Source organism: Nerophis lumbriciformis, linkage group LG06 (genome assembly GCF_033978685.3).
Source record: "Nerophis lumbriciformis linkage group LG06, RoL_Nlum_v2.1, whole genome shotgun sequence".
NCBI classification, from domain to species: domain Eukaryota; kingdom Metazoa; phylum Chordata; class Actinopteri; order Syngnathiformes; family Syngnathidae; genus Nerophis; species Nerophis lumbriciformis.
In genome coordinates, this window is record NC_084553.2 from 19,497,527 (window position 1) to 19,516,579 (window position 19,053).

General features: G+C 39.3%; 1 protein-coding gene across 1 annotated transcript in view; it reads right to left on the bottom strand.

The window, feature by feature from the left end:
- Positions 1-5,414: 5,414 nt before the first annotated feature.
- Positions 5,415-19,053, bottom strand: part of il16 (interleukin 16) — a 119,816-nt gene continuing 106,177 nt past the window's right edge. Inside the window, exons 19-26 of the mRNA XM_061963865.2 lie at positions 18,211-18,283; positions 16,857-17,914; positions 16,287-16,435; positions 15,911-16,076; positions 13,044-13,145; positions 11,556-11,772; positions 11,323-11,451; positions 5,415-7,276 (exon numbers count right to left, since the gene is read on the bottom strand). Coding sequence (XP_061819849.2) covers positions 7,074-7,276; positions 11,323-11,451; positions 11,556-11,772; positions 13,044-13,145; positions 15,911-16,076; positions 16,287-16,435; positions 16,857-17,914; positions 18,211-18,283 — 2,097 coding nt within the window. The 3' untranslated portion in view covers positions 5,415-7,073. The remainder of the gene's footprint in view (positions 7,277-11,322; positions 11,452-11,555; positions 11,773-13,043; positions 13,146-15,910; positions 16,077-16,286; positions 16,436-16,856; positions 17,915-18,210; positions 18,284-19,053) is intronic.

A 19,053-nucleotide genomic window follows, 5' to 3' on the forward strand; every position in this document is an offset into this window, starting at 1 on the left:
TACTTGTTGCACAAAGCAATACAATCAATATGAACAGAGAATCTAACCATGAGATCAGTTTAGTATGTTTACTACAGGTTTGCATCTTCCTGCTACTGTGTTGTACATCGTATACTGTACTGTAGCTACTGTATTTGTTGCAGGCTCTTCTCTTTTTTAAGCCCCTAAGCGATCTAACGGCCCAGCCGTAAGCCAGCACTTATTGTAATGACGAAACGAGGGTTTGACACCACCAGCCCAAGTGTGTCGTCTATCATTGGAAAGCTCAATACCCTGAGATTTGACTGACATGCACCAGGATGAAATTGTAACCACAGGCTCCGTGAATGTTAGCGTAGTCTGGACCATTAACATAATTGACACTCACTTTGGAAGCCTCACGGTAAAAGTCAGACAAAAAAAGTAATATTGAGCGGACAATAATTCAGTAAATGATCTCCAGTAAAATACAGTAATTAGAACACACCAATCCTTACATCCATTAAAACTAACTAATCGCAGTTGCACACTTGCATAATTTTTGTCAGATGCACATAGTTTCTACATAATATTGATTATAAATAGCATGGCAGCATTAGCCACTCAAAACCAACCTGAACTGTGAACTTTGAAATGACGCCTAAACTTCAACTAATAGAAAACTGTTTACCCTGTTTCTTCCTAGGGGGTTACAACCAATAATGTCCGTGCACCAAAAAGTACCAGTCCCTTTTCTGACATATTCAGCTAAACTAACTACATCCAATTCGATTGCTGGAGCATTAAATAGCCAATGGAAATATAAAAGCATTGATATGCTGGATGATGGGTTAACTTTTGATGCAAGAGCACAGAAGTTGTGCATAACAATTTGTCTGCGCATCAGCATTATAAATATGAAATCAGCTTGCTATCTTTTAAAAACGCCCAAAGCCATTCCTCTACTCCAAATACATTAGATTAATACTTTTTAGGTGTTTTAGCTAAATAATGGTAAGGGGTTAAAAGAAATGTACCTACTTGACAGTCTAATAGGACAACTAGAATGAAAACAGGAATACAATCTAATTTCCTCTTAGTAGTCTTAACTGTTGTTTTCTGTAGTGTATCTCATACAGAACTGTGCAATAGTCTTTGGTGAAAAGTACAAACCCAGCTTCTTAAACTTTGTACCGATTCTTTTTCATCTAGAAAGTGGTGCAAATACAGTAACAATAGAATTGGGTTGTCCCAATTTGATATTGAAATGGGATATTGGTCCGATAACAGCAACAAATCTGATTATATCAGCGTGCATCTAAAACATCTGATATAAGAACAGGCTGTGTGTTGTACTCTTGCTAACGTCTCTTCTTGCTAGCTTAGCAAACCAATAACAGATTGTCTTAATTTGAGAGCCTTTTCAAAGTATTTACTTCAAAACATTCGAAAACTGAACATAACAAATTAAAGTAGAGTATGTCCGTATAGATTACATGCAATACAAAGTAACTTCTCTGTGACACAGTGGCCCAAGACTTTTGCACAGTACTATTCATGCATGTTGCTTGACCATTATAGCCCGGTCATGGGCAAGCTACAGCTAGCTGTTGCTGGCGACAGGATTTGTATTACAATTTTCAAATAATCAAAATAAGTCATGAACCATTAATGTTGTGAAAATAATTCCAACAGTCTCTTAAACAATAGGCCCTGAGCTTTCCAGTGATATACATGGCGATACAGTCATCCAAGGAACTGCATAACAGCAGCTCTCTGAAGACTGCTTTGTTACAAAGCGGGTTAAGGAACTGCATAACAGCAGCTCTCTGAAGACTGCTTTGTTACAAAGCGGGTTAAGAGTGTGTTTACAAAGGAGCCTGTGTGATGAAAAGGGAAAAAAAGCAACTTTAAATGACACAGTACTGCAGAAAAGTCACATTTGGTGTTTTACTTAGTTTTCGTGTTTTGTCGCATGTTTGCCGTGTATTTGTTGGATTGCAAACACATCGATTCAAACGTCTTCTGGCTGAGCTCGCAGCCAAATTTAAAACCCATTTGGGCTGCTGAGTTAAAAATGTTGCCCAACCCTGATATAGGTTGTATTCACCTGACGTCACGTCCAAACCATTAAATATGCAAGGCACAAAGAGGTGGTTAAGCAAGCGTGTATTGTCAAAGCGTTCTGGGCAGCATTTAGCCTTTCTTGAAGAAAAATGCCCTATACTTGTGTTGTTTTAGGCTGTTGGAACCGTTCAGATCGTGAAAAGGATACGTTTCTTTAAAGTTCCTTGAAAGGTAATCAAGAAGGCCGAAAGAGTGCAGCATTTTACAAAACGATGACGAGAAACGCACAAGTTGTCAGTGATCACTTTATTAATATACTTTTAATGTTTAGAATTTCCCATTTAAGTATTACCCTGATATTTTTGGAGTTCTTAAAAACACACTTTTGCGTAAAGCACCAACTTGTCAAGTCTAAAAGAAAGCAAATGTGAGCAAAATCTAGAAGAGTTAAGCTTTCACTAAAGGCAGCAATCTTAAATGATGCTTTCAGCACATAAACAACCTTGATATATATAGTTATATTTTGATAGAGACTGGGAACACCACGCTTAATCAATTTCCTTGGCTCAGCGACACACACAAAAATTGTAGAACTCTGTCCTTTTCCAAGATTTAATCTGTTTTGTCGTGTAGAATGAACGCCTGGAGCACCAGATAGTTGGACATCTTTTTTTGCTAAGGTATAGAGATGTATTCCATTGCATAGTTAAGAGTTTTTTGCTCACCCCTTGCACACTCTGATAGTTCACACACTGTTTGCTGCACAATAGCCATGTTGGTTTGGTTGACCACCACTTCGTTCTCCAGAAGTAAACCGGTCCGAAAAAGTCACGTGACTGAATACAACCTATAGCCAGTGCTAATGTATATATAATATCCTAGGCTACATTGGGTATATGTTAAGCCAGGCCAATTTTTGCAGGTATAAAATGAACTCAGAAATGTTGAATATTCACCAATTCTTTGACGCATATTTTACTTTGTTAAAAGTTTTCAATAGACCTTTCAAGGTTGCAATGGCTGCTAGCGTCACAATTTAGAGAGCAAATAATTGTGATAGTTTGTTCCAAGTGCAAGTAATCCACCACATTCAGGTTGTATTGTAAAATGTCCAAATAAACTTAAAGAAACTGCCTTCACACTTGACCAAACAAACAGTACTAGCAGAGGATTGGACCATCCCAAATTGTACCCAGGTATATGCTGGGAGGGGCTCAATCTGAGCAACTACACGGGTATTAACTGACACATACTTCTTTTATTTTGAATATCAGAATGATTCTTATTGACGCTGACATTTAAAGTTCTTGTCCATCAAGGCCAGACAAGACTTGAGTTTACTATAGTATTTTGATGTTATACTGAACAGAAAGTACATTTCCCATTTTTACTATCTGAACAGTGAATCGCTTTAGTGCAACTATTCCTTTTCTATGTTGTGTGGGTGGCGGGTGTGCCTAAAACTACACAGGAAAATGAACTTTGGTCAAAGTCTGGCCCTCAATTGTGATGCTGTCTTCTTTCTCGTACCTCAGTTCAGTGTTTGCTGTCATTGTAGTAGATTATCAGTTTACCTCAGTCCTGATTAATTACTGTGAATTGAACCAGGGTCCGTTTATCATCCTTGAATTTAAAACATTAAACTGAATTGATTAAACGTCCAGGGTCCAAGGCAAAATGTTCTGTTTTTTCTTACCTTGTCCTTATTTTTATATGTCTCCTTAAAAACTGTTTATCTTGCTTCGGTTAGTTTCACTTTCAAAGTACAACCTCACATGTGTGAATGCACTTTCATTTTGACATTAATAACATGTTAGGCCAAGAATGTGACTCCGTTACAAGAGAAAGGGAAAAGTGCAGTTTTTTTACTTTGAAAATGTCTTAATTGAACTCTGCTTGTAAGTTTGAATGCAAATAATAAAATAGCACCAATTGACTAAAAATGTTTGTGACCTTACGTCATGGAAAAACCTGAATAAACTTTATTACTGAGTAGATGTATAACTCTTTTCATCTCTGATGATGTGCAGCGATATCTGCTCGCATAACAATTTACAATTAGATTATTCAAGATGTCAATAGTGAAAATATTTTTGTCAAACTATAAATGAAGAAAATGTTACATAAGGTGGAACATTTGATTTTAATTATTTGTGTTTTGATGAATAGAAAAAATTTCACCAAAACAACTAAGAATTATTTTACCTTGATATATTTGGCACACTATAAATTGTCCATACATTAAGTTAAACAATCTGATTGTACATCTTTGCTGAATAGGCTGTGCAGTGTAAAGCCCTTAAACTATTGAAGAATATGAAGAACATGCTTTTCAAGCAGTGGGGAGACCGCTGAATGAGGATCAATGATCATTTAGTAGGAATTCTGACAAATAACTACAAATAATGTCCATCAACATTTGTCCCAGTAGAAGTGCTGACTGGCATTGAGAAACTAACTCTTGCTCAAAAGTGTTTGACTCCGAAAAGCAAAATCCATCATCATGAACTAGAAAATACATAGGAAAAAAATTGCCTTATTATTGCTTTATGCTGGCTTGATCAATTATCTCCCTGAAATAAATACATAAAAAACTGGGATCGGTAAGATATCATTCATGATTCATACAGTTACTGTTTGGCAGTTAATTAATAATCCCTGAAACTTCAGTTGTAACAGCCCTGCTATAAACTATCAAATAGGATTGAATTTTTCTCATTTGAGAATTGTATTTCTTGAATAATTACCTGCTAAAATCTTAAAGGGGTTCTATCATGATTCTAATCTACATTTACCACAAATTCTCAAACTGGTACGCGGGCTCTATCTAGCGGTACGCCAAAGAATCAATTGATAAAGTACAGTTTTATTTTTCTATATTCAAACACAGTGTAACTGTTCGAACTGTGTGTAATGTTACAGTGGTCAAAATAAGAAATATACTTGTTAACATATTATGCTACTGTATTTTAATGTTGGTAATTTATGGTAGTACTTGGAGAGCCAAGTGTTTCCTGAGGTGTCACTTGGTGAAAAAAGTTTGAGAACCGCTGGCCTGGACAATATGTACTAGATATGCTTTGGGCACATTTTGCTCCACAATCACATTTTAACCCCCTTTATGAGTATGCCTGCAAACGGTTCATTTAGGAAGGATGTCTTTTTAGATGCAAATGAACCTCTGTTGAAATATATATTTTGAAGACGAACATCACCGCTATTTAGCTACATAGCATAATCTCACTGCATGTTGAACATTGTTATTATTGTGTCCATGCCCAGTTAGATGACAATTATACTTAACTCACATCAATTAATGTGGTAAACTAAAATTACAGACAACCACAAATTACGACACTGATAAATTGACATCCAGCTTTCTCTTCTGGTCGCCGTTTTTCTGCAGCATTTTAATCCAACTTTGTATCGACCCATGTTGACAAAACAGTCCTGTGTAAAATGCTGTGGACAATAAACACGAAAGTAGGGAGCAGACAGGAAGGAATGAGACGGGGGGCTACAGGCTGCAGCCAAAAGTCTGGTGCAGAGCAGAGAGAAGTGGCCTATCAGAGAGCATGTAATAGAAGGCCCACATAAGTGTGTCTGTCACACTGACAACACAAATTGTCCCCTGTTAAACAAAAAAAAGGGAAAAACAGCATTTAGAGGCATCCAAAACTGCGCATAAGCTCACGCCCAACTGCACAAATCTTATGATTTGATCCTTCGGGATTGTTTCACACAAGTATAATCAACATTAAAAGTGGAAAATACTCAAAGGTCCTCTTAAAAGCTGAGTCATTTTGCTTTTTGTTTCTTTATTGTACGCAAAATGAACGAAAACGTGACTTTAAAACGGAGGAACAAACCGAACTGTCACTATGTTACACGTTGCCCATTAATAAATGATTGGATTTATAAAACGCATTGCCAGACACCCAAATCACTTTTCACTGAAACTATTACTTGTTCAATCTACATTCACACACTGCTGATGATCATTTATATTTGTGGCCACAGCTGTTATGGATTAGACTGGCTGCCAACTTGAACCAATGGCTCCAACCACCATCATACATTAATTCACATTTCTACACCAATTACGTATAATCATATGCCAACTAGAGATGTCCGATAACGGCTTTTTTGCCGATATCCGATATTCCGATATTGTCCAAGTTTTAATTACCAATTCCGATATCAACAGATACCGATACATACAGTCGTGGAATTAACATATTATTGTGCCTAATTTTGTGGTGATGCCCCGCTGGATGCATTAAACAATGTAACAAGGTTTTCCAAAATAAATCAACTCAAGTTATGGAAAAAAATGCCAACATGGCACTGCCATATTTATTATTGAAGTCACAAAGTTGTTGTTTTTTAACATGCCTCAAAACAGTAGCTTGGAATTTAGGACATGCTCTCCCTGAGAGAGCATGAGGAGGTTGAGGTGGGCGGGGTTGAGGTGGGGGGGTAGCGGGGAGTGTAAATTGTAGCGTCCCGGAAGAGTTAGTGCTTCAAGGGGTTCTGGGTATTTGTTCTGTTGTGTTACGGTGCGGATGTTCTCCCGAAATGTGTTTGTCATTCTTGTTTGGTGTGGGTTCACAGTGTGGCGCATATTTGTAACAGTGTTAAAGTTGTTTATACGGCCACCCTCAGTGTGACCTGTATGGCTGTTGACCAAGTATGCCTTGCAGTCACTTGTGTGTGTGAAAAGCCGTAGATATTATGTGACTGGGCCGGCACGCAAAAGCAGTGCCTTTAGGGTTAATTGGTGCTCTGTACTTCTGCCTACGTCCGTGTACACAGCGGCGTTTTAAAAAGTCATACATTTTACTTTTTGAAACCGATACGATAATTTCCGATATTACATTTTAAAGCATTTATCAGACATCTCTAATGCCAACCACTTGTTCACATTCATACGGCAAACACGTATTTAAGACTTAAACACCAGTGCTGGCTTCGCCAATCACCAACTCTCCAGTGACCGGAAGACCTTCCCGAGTCGCTGCCGCCCCAAGATGATAAATGGATGATACCTAGTCTGTTGACAAAGGTGCAACAAAGTCGTGTTTCGTGCTTTTGGCATCTTCATTCCTCCCGATGTGTACTGTAATGGGGCCTTCAGGTAAAGCCTTGATCACGTTCCAAGCCTCAAAGCGAGTCATATCATGAAGACTGGTACCCAGGACTTGCAACACTTCATCTCCACACTGAAGACCACTTTGCTCTGCTGCTCCACCTGACAAACAAACAAAACATGGGTTTGTGTATTCAGTCATACATTTTTAATCAAGAGTGGGTATTGAATTTGGTACTTAAACATATAGGTACCGAGAAAAATCCGTCAGTGTGACTAAGTACCAATTGCACGTGACGTCAGGGCCAGTTCGTGACTTGGGACTGACTCAAGCGCTTGGTGGGGAAACAAGCGCTCAAACAAACTGCATCTTGGTTTTGATTGATTGATTGATTGAAGCTTTTATTAGTAGATTGCACAGTACAGTACATATTCCGTACAATTGACCACTAAATGGTAACACCCGAATAAGTTTTTCAACTTGTTTAAGTCGGGGTCCACGTAAATCAATTCATGGTAATGTGTCAAAGTTCCACGCAAACAAAGCAAGCAATAAAAAACATTTTTAAAAGTGGAGCCTACTATACTGTTAGCTTTGTGCTCATTTACATTGGATATGCCGTATACATGCTACCAATTAGCATTAGTGATGTAACATTGCGATTTCAACACCTCCAAGTTTGGTAATCAGAACCACAATTTAGATGCAGGTTACAATCAAACAGCTGGTGTGTAATAAGTACAATACATACAGTATAAACACTTTGTAGAGCTCAACAAAACACAAGACTGGCAGTCTCGGTGTCATGGGCTCGGCCCGCCCACAGAGTAAGCTGTGCCTGTCTTGCCTGTCTTGTTGATGAGTTGGACAAATTCGAAATGTATCCAATCACAGCTCTTTAATGGCATACATTGAACAAGTGGTGGGAGTTAGTTATGAACGAGAGCCAATCAGATGCTTTTCCTTGCGAGATAAGGAAGTCACCGCCAAAACCAAAGTGTGTGGCTTTAACATGTACTATGTGTACGCCATGGAGATATTGAACAGGACACATGCCATTTTAACTGCTATGGTGCCATCAGCAGGCGAGTCAATGATAGTGACATAGACACTTGTAAGTTAAATCTATTATTTGCTGCTATCTGTGTTGCGCTAAAAACTGATTCTGAGTCAAAAATTGATTCCCGCCGCGAAAGCGGATATACCACGTTCTGGATTTGTCTGTCCACAACTGATTACTATATGTTAGACAAACACTCATATTTGTGGTTATCGTAAGGATACGTGTTTGAAATTGTCGTGTCCGAAAGATGACAAAAGTTGGCAATTTCTATGGTAATAATGAGATTGTAAAGGACTGTTATTGATCCGATGTTGTTGTGCTTAAACCTCTTGTCTGTAATAATAATAACAATATTAGCTGATTTTTTTAATGCACATAAAAAATATTACTCTTTGAATGTATTCATTGAAGAGAGTTACATTTATGATAAAGTACATACTGTACTGTTAACGTGTTGAAGTAGCTTTTTAAAAAGCTGAAATCAACCCCAAACGACATCTCACTGATTCAAAATAATATTTTGATATTGAAACATCTCGTCTGTGCATCTCCTAAGGTTATTCTAGTAATGTATGCACAAATAGACATGTCAATATCAAAATATCACTTTCTGGCAACCAAGAATATGTTGATTTTAATGAATACATCCAAACACTTTATTAATATTTATTATGTCCATGAACAAAAAACAGTTAATATTGTATGTAGCTTTTAAACAAGAAATACTTTTTAGCACATCAACATCGGATCTAAAACAGTTCTTTATGATTAATACCATAGAAATGGCCAACTCTTTGTTTTTTGGGAAAACGATAAAGGCCTAAATTTAATTTCAAACACATAGCCTTATGATAACCACAAATATCAAGTGTTTGTCTTACATGTAGTAATCAGTTTTGGACGGACACAGGCCAACATTAAAGTTTTAACGGGCGGCGTGGCGCAGTGGAAGAGTGGCCGTGCGCGACCCGAGGGTCCCTGGTTCAATCCCCACCTAGTACCAACCTCGTCATGTCCGTTGTGTCCTGAGCAAGACACTTCACCCTTGCTCCTGATGGGTGCTGGTTAGCGCCTTGCATGGCAGCTCCCTCCATCAGTGTGTGAATGTGTGTGTGAATGGGTAAATGTGGAAGTAGTGTCAAAGCGCTTTGAGTACCTTGAAGGTAGAAAAGCGCTATACAAGTACAACCCATTTATCATTTAACAAGTGCCAATTTTTGGCATCCCCTCTCCCCCAAATGCATTCAAAGTCTACTATGTAACACTTGCAAATGAGACTCAGAAGTGGAAGATAACAAGATATAACAACAGGACAGCACCATAATCATTATTAGCTCACTGTTAAATGTTACATTGAAAAAATGAAACATTATTAAACAATTAAAATGTGTTATTACATGAACACACACACACACAAGTATTAAACAATTAGTATGTTGAGTACCGATATCGATTCCCAGTACTGGGAATTGGTACCGTATCCGTTTAAATGTTTTAATTGTTACTACTGTATTAGTATATAACATTGACATCATCTCGGCACATTGTAACACCAATTGTCTCAAAATATATAAATATGATATTCATTATTATACACACTGATAGAAAGGACTGCACTGAAATATGGAGAGAAGGAACTGATCATTGACTAAATGATGTATTGAAGAAAACACAAGCATGAATTATATGGTTGTGACTTGGGTTTACGATAACATAGTAAGAAATATAAACTAATATATTGCTTCAACAGTTGGCCACTTTTCTCTGAGGTAGGTGGATGTCAACAACATGTATTGCACTGCACAACATAAATGACAAAGCCACACCTGTCATCTTCATAAAGTTCACCAATAGGAAGTAGAAATTAGCGCTGCAGAAACAAAAGCATGCTGAAAGGAGAAAATGTCTGCATGAATGAGCATCCGGCAAGCGCCATGAAGGCATAGGCAACACAGCATCAGGGAGATTCAAGGCACTTGGAGCAGTGAGTTAAATAAAAAAAAGTATTTATCATCAATGACATCCCAGAACTGGACACATATTGAAGGTGTCATCATCTTGACTACAAGGAAAATTAAAGATCCATCCATCCATCCATTTTCTACCGCTTGTCCCTTTCGGGTTCGCGGGGGGTGCTGGAGCCTATCTCAGCTGCATTTGGGCGGTAGGCGGGGTACACACTGGACAAGTCGCCACCTCATCACATTATGAGGGGCCGTTAGGGACATTATTCAGAATTACCTCTTACATACACTACTGAAATGCTCTCACATAAACAACTGAAATGTTTTTCTCTCACACACACTACTGAAATGCTCTCACATAAACAACTGAAACACTCTTATACACACTACTGAAACACTCTTATACACACTACTGAAATGCTCTCACATAAACAACTGAAACGTTTTTCTCTCACACACACTACTGAAACATTCTTATACACACTTGCCTGGTAATTCTGAATAATGTCCCTAACGGCCCCCCATATCACAGGGCAAACACAGATAGACAGACAACATTCACACTCACACACAACTCCCAAACAATCATGCAGTCTGACTCAGCACATTTGGTTATGGAGAGGCTCCAGCCACCCCCGCGACCCAGAGAGGGACAAGCGGTAGAAAATGGATGGATGGAAATAAACTTCAACATTGAGCATTACTTGGGCTAATTCAACAAACCAATATATATATGGATTGTCCACAAGCTTTTATGGATCTGGAATCGATTTGACCATCATTTAGCACTTAACATGTTCAAGGTATCGTGTCAATTTATGCTTCCAACGTTAAAGAGCTAAAATGTACAATATTATTTCCAATTATTTCATTACATATTATTTAAATATGCCTTAATCAGAAACGTCTCAAAGGGCTGATCTTTGTTGACAATTGTCTATACGGTGTTCTTTTGATTATTGCAAGGCACATGTGCAAAAAATGCACGCAGTTCCAGCATGCTAAAAAAGTAGGTTCCGGTGTAGATGCACTGCAGGCCTGCCTCTAAAATGCCAATAAAAAGTAGTACATGTCTGTTGCATGTTTCACAACATAGTAAAACTCCACAGTTAGGAGCATGATAACATGAATTATGAATTCCCCAAATCAGTTGATGCAACACAATCCAACATGGCCGTACCTTTAAAGATCCTGTTGATGACTAATGGTCTATCTCCATGGATTGAAGCCTTTCCTCCTTCCAAGGTAAAGCCAACTCCACCTGCTCCTTTCTCCAGCTCCACACTTTGTATTGTGCCTTTGTCCTTCTCTGCAACCAAACACATGATGCTGCTTATCTCCCAACCTTCTGAGGAACCTTGGCCCGCTGGTCCAGTAGTTCTCTCAATGGAGATTCAAGATAAACTGACGCACTTGCAGGGTTGGACTCATCACCGCTTCTGCCTTCCTCTTCTGTTCTCTTGCGAACCACCACCACGGCAAGCTTGAGCGTGCGTGCCTGACGCAGAGCTGCAGTAGCAGCAGCGTGCGTAACGCCACGCAACGCCTGGCCGTTTATGGACAACACCTCGTCTCCTTTGTGGATGGTGCCCTGCTGTGTGGCCAGTCCGCCTGGGAACACTTTGTGCACCTGAACAAAGAAGACACCAATATTTCAGCTTCTGATGACATGTCCACTTTGTTTTGATGACACATGAAATGACTTTGGCTCCCAAATAAACGTCTAAGATTGGAGTTATACTGGAGACTTCTTGCAACTCAACGCCAAGAAAACGGAAATGCTGATTATCAGTCCTGCTAGACACCGACATTTATTTAATAATACCACCTTAACATTTGACAATCAAACAATTACACAAGGTGACTCTGTAAAAAATCTGGGTATTATCTTCGACCCAACTCTCTCGTTTGAGTCACACATTAAGAGTGTTACTAAAACGGCCTTCTTTCATCTCCGTAATATCGCTAAAATTCGTTCCATTTTGTCCACCAGCGACGCTGAGATCATTATTCATGCGTTCGTTACGTCTCGTCTCGATTACTGTAACGTATTATTTTCGGGTCTCCCTATGTCTAGCATTAAAAGATTACAGTTGATACAAAATGCGGCTGCTAGACTTTTGACAAGAACAAGAAAGTTGTTGCCTATACTGGCTCACCTGCACTGGCTTCCTGTGCACTTAAGATGTGACTTTAAGCTTTTACTACTTACGTATAAAATACTACACGGTCTAGCTCCATCCTATCTTGCCGATTGTATTGTGCCATATGTCCCGGCAAGAAATCTGCGTTCAAAGAACTCCGGCTTATTAGTGATTCCCAGAGCCAAAAAAAAGTATGCGGGCTATAGAGCGTTTTCTATTCGGGCTCCAGTACTATGGAATGCCCTCCCGGTAACAGTTAGAGATGCTACCTCAGTAGAAGCATTTAATTCCCATCTTAAAACTCATTTGTATACTCTAGCCTTTAAATAGCCCCCCCTTTTTTTTAGACCAGTTGATCTGCCGTTTCTTTTCCTTTCTCCTCTGCTCCCCCCTCTCCCTTGTGGAGAGGGAGACACACATGGATGAAGTGCTGGCTGTCGCTCGCCTGTGCATCGGTTGGGGACATCTCTGCGCTGCTGACCTGTCTCGCTCGGGATGGTTTCCTGCTGGCCCCACTATGGACTGGACTCTCACAATATTATGTCAGACCCACAGAAGCATTATAGTCTAAAGGTGTTAAAGAATTAAATTCATCTCCGTCCCCACTTCATGTTAAATTTCAACTGTGAGTCCCAAAGGTTAGGCTTGTCTCATGTTTTTTTAATGTTAGGAAATACAAATCTTGAGAACCCACAAGATGAAGTTACATTTCACGCAATGTGTATAATGATGTAGAGTGTGTAAGATTAAAACTTACTCTGAGAGCTTTGCTCTCTAGATCAGAGCCTCCAGCAATGCTAAAGCCCAGCCCGGCTCCTTCTTCTTTATGCAGAATCACAACGTGGATGTCTTGCAGTTGCTGAGAAGAAAAGTCTTAATTTAGTCTTGAAGTCTTGTTTTATCTTGAAGTGTGAGATTTGGTAAATAGCAACATCCTAGCAGGCATAAGACATTAAAACAACGGTGAGAACTTGTTGAATTAGTACTTGACGTTGAGCAATTCAAACCAAACGTTGAAACAACATGCTTTTTGACGAGGTTTAATCAATGCTGGGTTCTTACGTTAATTTGACCATTGAATTTTGGTCATTTTCCAACCAATATTGTACAACACAAATACAACACTGAAACAACATGCTTTTTGACGACGTGTTTATTCAATGTCAAGTGGTGATGTTGATTTGACATTTGAAATGTGGTCATTTCCCAACCAACAACGTGGATCCAACATTAGACATCAACATTGTCTCAATTTACTAATACAACTATTTTGTAACAAATTCAGTCAGTTTTAAAGGACTTGTATGTATAATCAGAATGTTGTCAATGCCATGTGCCTGCTGGGATAATCTTATCAGTATGCAGACATCTGGTTGCTATCTGCTCTTCATCAAATAATAATTTTCCTTTGATAGCATTATTCTATTATTGTTTTTTCGAGTTATTCTTTAATTTTAGAATACATTTCTTTTGTTTCGCGATGATTCTCAAAATCCTCAATTTCAAAACACTGACTGTTTTAGCCAAACCTTCTTAACATTTTGACAATTCCTTTTGATATCCATATTCTTATTCCTACTTTTGTTGATCTATGGTTTTTCACTGTTTCCATTTTTCCATTTTGGTTGATATTTACAGTGCTTTAAAAAATCCATTTGTCGTCATGTCTTTCATAATGATTGTAAACGATAGGCAAAATTCCAAAAAAAAGTGCAGTTCCCCTGTAATTTAACTTTGTTAAAAGCTGTCCTACTTGCCAAGAAGTAATTATTTTCTTCCCTGGAGTTGAGGCCTGGAGTTGTTGCAGGGGGCCCAACCTTTCCGTTCTGTTCCTTATGTCATTGGTAATTATGGGTTAGTACATGGTGGGTCCCTTCCATTGTGCTTGGCCACAAGTCTTTGTCGTCAAGAGAATGACCCTTGATGTGCCACACATCTTTTTGTCCTGCCTTCAAAGCCATTGACTTGAAAAGTTCATCTGTCTTTTCTGCCATTTCAGTCTTTGTGCACTTCAGGTGTGACGTCCTTTGGGACTACTGGTGCCCTCTAACGGCCCATCTGCCGAGATAGTTTACCATAGTGTGCCAGTCGTGTGCACTACCGACTACTTGGAGGCGTACTGTAAGTGAGAGTTGAGCAGGTGTGGAGGACCAGTGCTCCTATCCACATCTATCTTGACGAAGATGTGCGGCATAACAGGTTTACAAAGGTACTACCCCTCACAAGATACACCATACACCAATATCACGTAGCCATGAAGCTACAAAGTATGTCTCCCTATTTGAAACGTCATCCCTGCAATAATATAAAGTAGCATTACACACAGCCTTTTTTTTTTTTTAAATGAACATGTATCATTACAAAGTGTCATTAGTATCACACTCTGCTGTGTTACAGCTTCAGAATATCTTTCTGTTTCTGGTGTTTACAGTTCTATTTAGCATCGTGTGTTTAATCTGGGTTATTTGTATACTTCTGTTTATATTATTAGGGGTGGACTCTTCTTAAACTGGGCAAAGCTACTGGAGGTGCAGCAGGTGATTCTCATCGGCGTCCTTCACCTGGGGCCTCATGTAACAAGCTTGCGTACGCACAAAAACTTGTCGTACGCCACTTTTCACAGCAAAGTTGAGCTGTATCAAGACTGACGTGGAAGTGTGCGCTGCCTCACGACCACCCCACAGCTGCCGTACGCACATTTCAAGATACACTTACAATTAGTGCACCAACCCAAAAAACCTCCCTCCCCCATTTACACTCAGTCCGTAAGCACACATGATTGTATTTTTTTATGACTATACCCATCTGATAGTTTAAACGTAGTTTAAAATATCTAGATAATGGGTTTCACTATGTAAAGCGCTTTGAGTCTCTAGAGAAAAGGTGCTATATAAATATATTTTTTACTTCACTTCCTAACGCATGTACAAGGGGCCGTGGTCTTGGTGGCCCTGGATTGCTGAATTATTGTTGTTTGCTGGTGTTTCATGGCCACATGTACTTCCCTCTGTGTTTCTGCTCCCTGTTTCAGCACCTTCCTGCCATGGCCATAGCATGACAAATCTACTGTTATTAGACTTTATTGCTTCATTGTGTTGCCATAGGATGTGGAAACTGTCTCCGCGATTAACTGTAGTTTTGGGTAAATCCTTCTGCATAATTACTCTTTGATCGAGGCAGGGTTCTTAGATAAGCTACGGATTTCATGTCCGGCGGCGAGTCTTACTGGGCCCTGCGTCCGAGTAGGTACATTGTAACGAAACCCAAAAGTTAGCTAGGCACTTCTTATTCCTCAGATGAGGCTAGGAGTTAGTGTAGTGACCTGTGCTTGTATTTTAGCATATGCCAGCTGGAAGTACAACAGAAATATACAGCGGACTAATACAAAGAATCTAGGAAAACATCGACCACGCATGGATATATCAGTTGAGGTAACAATAGGGCATATGCATATGTCACAACGTGGGGTGAATGTCAAACAGCTCCATGGTTTGAAACAAAATGTCCTTCACCTTTAGGAAACCCAAATACAATAAAGCAGGTACCACAGGCAAAGGGTTTCTTTGTATAATATGACCCTTAATAGTTAGTAAAAACATTATTACACAACACCACTGTTTTTACCTTTAGTGTGTTGTGGTCGAGAGCTCTAACTTCTCTGATCATCATCTGTATTTCCTGTGACGGGATGACCGAGATGACTGACTGAGCACCAGCAGAAGAAGAAAGTGCAACTTCTTGGCACCCTGTTTGTCCAAACTCAATGCTACATTCTCTGATTGTGGCCAAGCTGAAAAACATATGGTATGATAACACTTTGTGCAGAAGTTACACATTAGTATCTCTAGTAAAAACATCACATCAGCTACCACAAAACAGGAACTGGCTTTTTTTTTCACTTTCATTTCAGTCCCCACCTACTATTGAACAGAAACTAAACAGCACTTTGGTAAATATAGTTCATTTCCTGCTTAAACAACAACACAAATGAAAGTCGTACCTAACAGAAAACCCTGGGTCAGTGACATCTGAAACAGCATCACATGGCAGAGAGTCCATAATATCAGCGACAGTGGATCCTGGGAGATCTGGATTGGTGTTTCCATGGTCAGTGGAAATTGGTAGGGTGCGCATCAATGCTTGCGATACCTAGAGATAACAAGGTATTTAAAATGAATACTTTAACCTAAATATGTATGTGTATGTTCTGTTAAACCACTAATGTAACATGAGTTAACAGATGGTGTTCTTGTTATATTTTGTGGTTTAAAAAATTAAACTTTGAGCAATTTGCAAACAACCCCTTTAACTGGCTGTTGTACTGCTTGTATCTTATTTTATATGCTGGCCAATAAAATCTGATACTTGTGTTTTTGCTGAAATCAGAGTTATGGCAGCGGATGCGGACACCCTAATCATTTCCAGACAAATTGGCTTCTCTTGTTCTAATAATAAGTATCTCTAAAACTTGTTTTTGGATTATGGCTGCTAGATGGATTTATGTCTTTTGCACAAGTTCATGTGCAGAGGTTCCAAATGAAAAATCCAGTGTGGAGTGAAAATACTGTACCTGGTTACTAAAGGCAAGGATTTTACTAAAATTCTCTCCCCCTAGGTCTTGATACGAGGTACTGTCTGTTGGTAGATTGGTCAAGTTCAGGTCAAGTTCTCTTTGGTTTTCTGCTGCATTCTGTTCTGTTCTTTCTGGAGAACTTCTCCCTTCATTATGGCTGGATCCCACAGAGGTGAGGCTTGCAGTGGAGAAAGCTTTTTCCTCCGCAAACCCACTGAGTAAATTTGGTTCTACTTCTGCACCTTCTAGTTCTCTGGATGTTTGGATGGTCAAGGTGTGCTGCGCTGAAACTGAATTTGAACATTTCACCCCATGTTCTTGATCTGTACTAGCCTGACAAGACGGGGAGTCTGCAAGAGACTGGCTGGATTGAGGCTCTGTATTAGAAAACAATTTTTTTTCACTACTTTCAAGACTAGCAGAAGGTGGCACAGACGTCTGTGCACCTTCTATTCCCTTTTCAGACACAGATCGCTTAAGCATGTTGTCTGGATTGTAATTTTTGTTTTTTCCATACTTTCTGTCCCACTCTTGATCCATGAGTTGAAGGGAGTTGGACGAAACCACATGCCTCTTTTTTTCCTCTTTGTCTGTACTGTTTGAGAAGCTTTCAAATGAATGTATCTTGTCTTTGATGGACCGGTTGGCCACAAATGAGGCTGATCTGACATTAAAACTTCTATAGAATCCTCCAGCTTGCCTCGTCTTGACAGGTTCATCTTGCTTCTTCCGGTCCTGCTCATGGCGAATCTTTCTCAGGCTTTGCCGAAACCAAGCAGGTTTTGGTGCCACAGGAGGCCCCATCCTTAAAGCGCTGAGGATCTCCATTTTTTTCTCAGCAGTCATGTCTGTGGTGTGTTCTTCAGTACTCATGATGACAGGTGCGATGTGGACACTGACAGACTTTGTGCCGTCTGCAACGTGGTGAAGAAGCTGACGGTTGTGGTTGACTTCTTGCAGATCTTCAGGGGAAGTGTCTGAAAGGCGAACCCAGGGATCCTGAAGCTGTTGTTCAATGCGTTTCTGCCTCCTAAGAGCTTTTCTGTCGGATCCACCTGTACTCAATATAGAAGAATATAAGTGTGGTTATAGTGGTTATAGAATTTATTTTGAACATGCATACATTTACAAGAGCATATATTTCCATTGTATAACTACAGCATGTCCAAAAAGGAGTAGAAAAGTGCAGAGCTTAGGTTTGATTTATCATAAATATTCATTTTTATGTCTATTATTCCATATTATTCTTCAGTATTAGTCTCTGTCATACTAAACTGCTTCAAAAGCTTCCGTGTGTTACCATACAACAAAATCATTTACCAGCATGCCCTGGAAATGAAATCGATCCTACCTGTGCGGAGTTTGTCCTCAAAAGTGACGTTCTCTTTGCTGCTTTCTGATGTTCTTCTCATTTGTTCTCCTTCCTGGTTAACAAACAGGAAGTGTTTTTGTCACAAGAGGTTCAGTAACTTCCGCTGAAACACTCACCCACACAGCAAACACAAACACACAACATGCATGATGGATAGATGCAAACACATGCATAACCAGAAAAGACAAATTGTGTCAAAATTGCAAGTGAATGCTGAAGATCACAGGCTGAATTGAAATGATGTACGGAAAATGGGGATTTACGGAATGTGGTATTTTTTGTTAGGTAGTCTACATCTGTTTGTATTAAACTGATTTGAATGGGTTGAGAAATGTGGAAATTACGGGTGTCCTGATAAAACTTTTTCACTATTGAAACGATACCACAATTGAAGGGGACCTACTATGCAAAATCAATCTTTCTTACTTATTGGTACCTGTTTTTGTGCATTTCAAATCTGCATAGATCCCGAATATTTCAAAATAAACCATGGAGGCATGGCAGAGATATTTATAAAACAATATTGCCTTCCTTCATACTTCCACCAAACGATCCATTTGGAGTTTACCCCAATTTATGACATTTTTCCCAATTGTGACGTCAACGGATATCTCCATACATGGTAGCAATTTACCTGAAGATCTTTGTGTGAGTCCGCTACTGTAGTCAAACGCTGTTGTCAATAAGCTCCTTTTTCTCAATCCTTTTGTTGTGGGGCTGACTGACTCGTACATGCAAATGCATCCTACGGGGGTTGCCATTTCAAATAAAATCAGCGTATGATTCTGACTTACATCTGTCAGTAGACTTGGAAGCACGCAG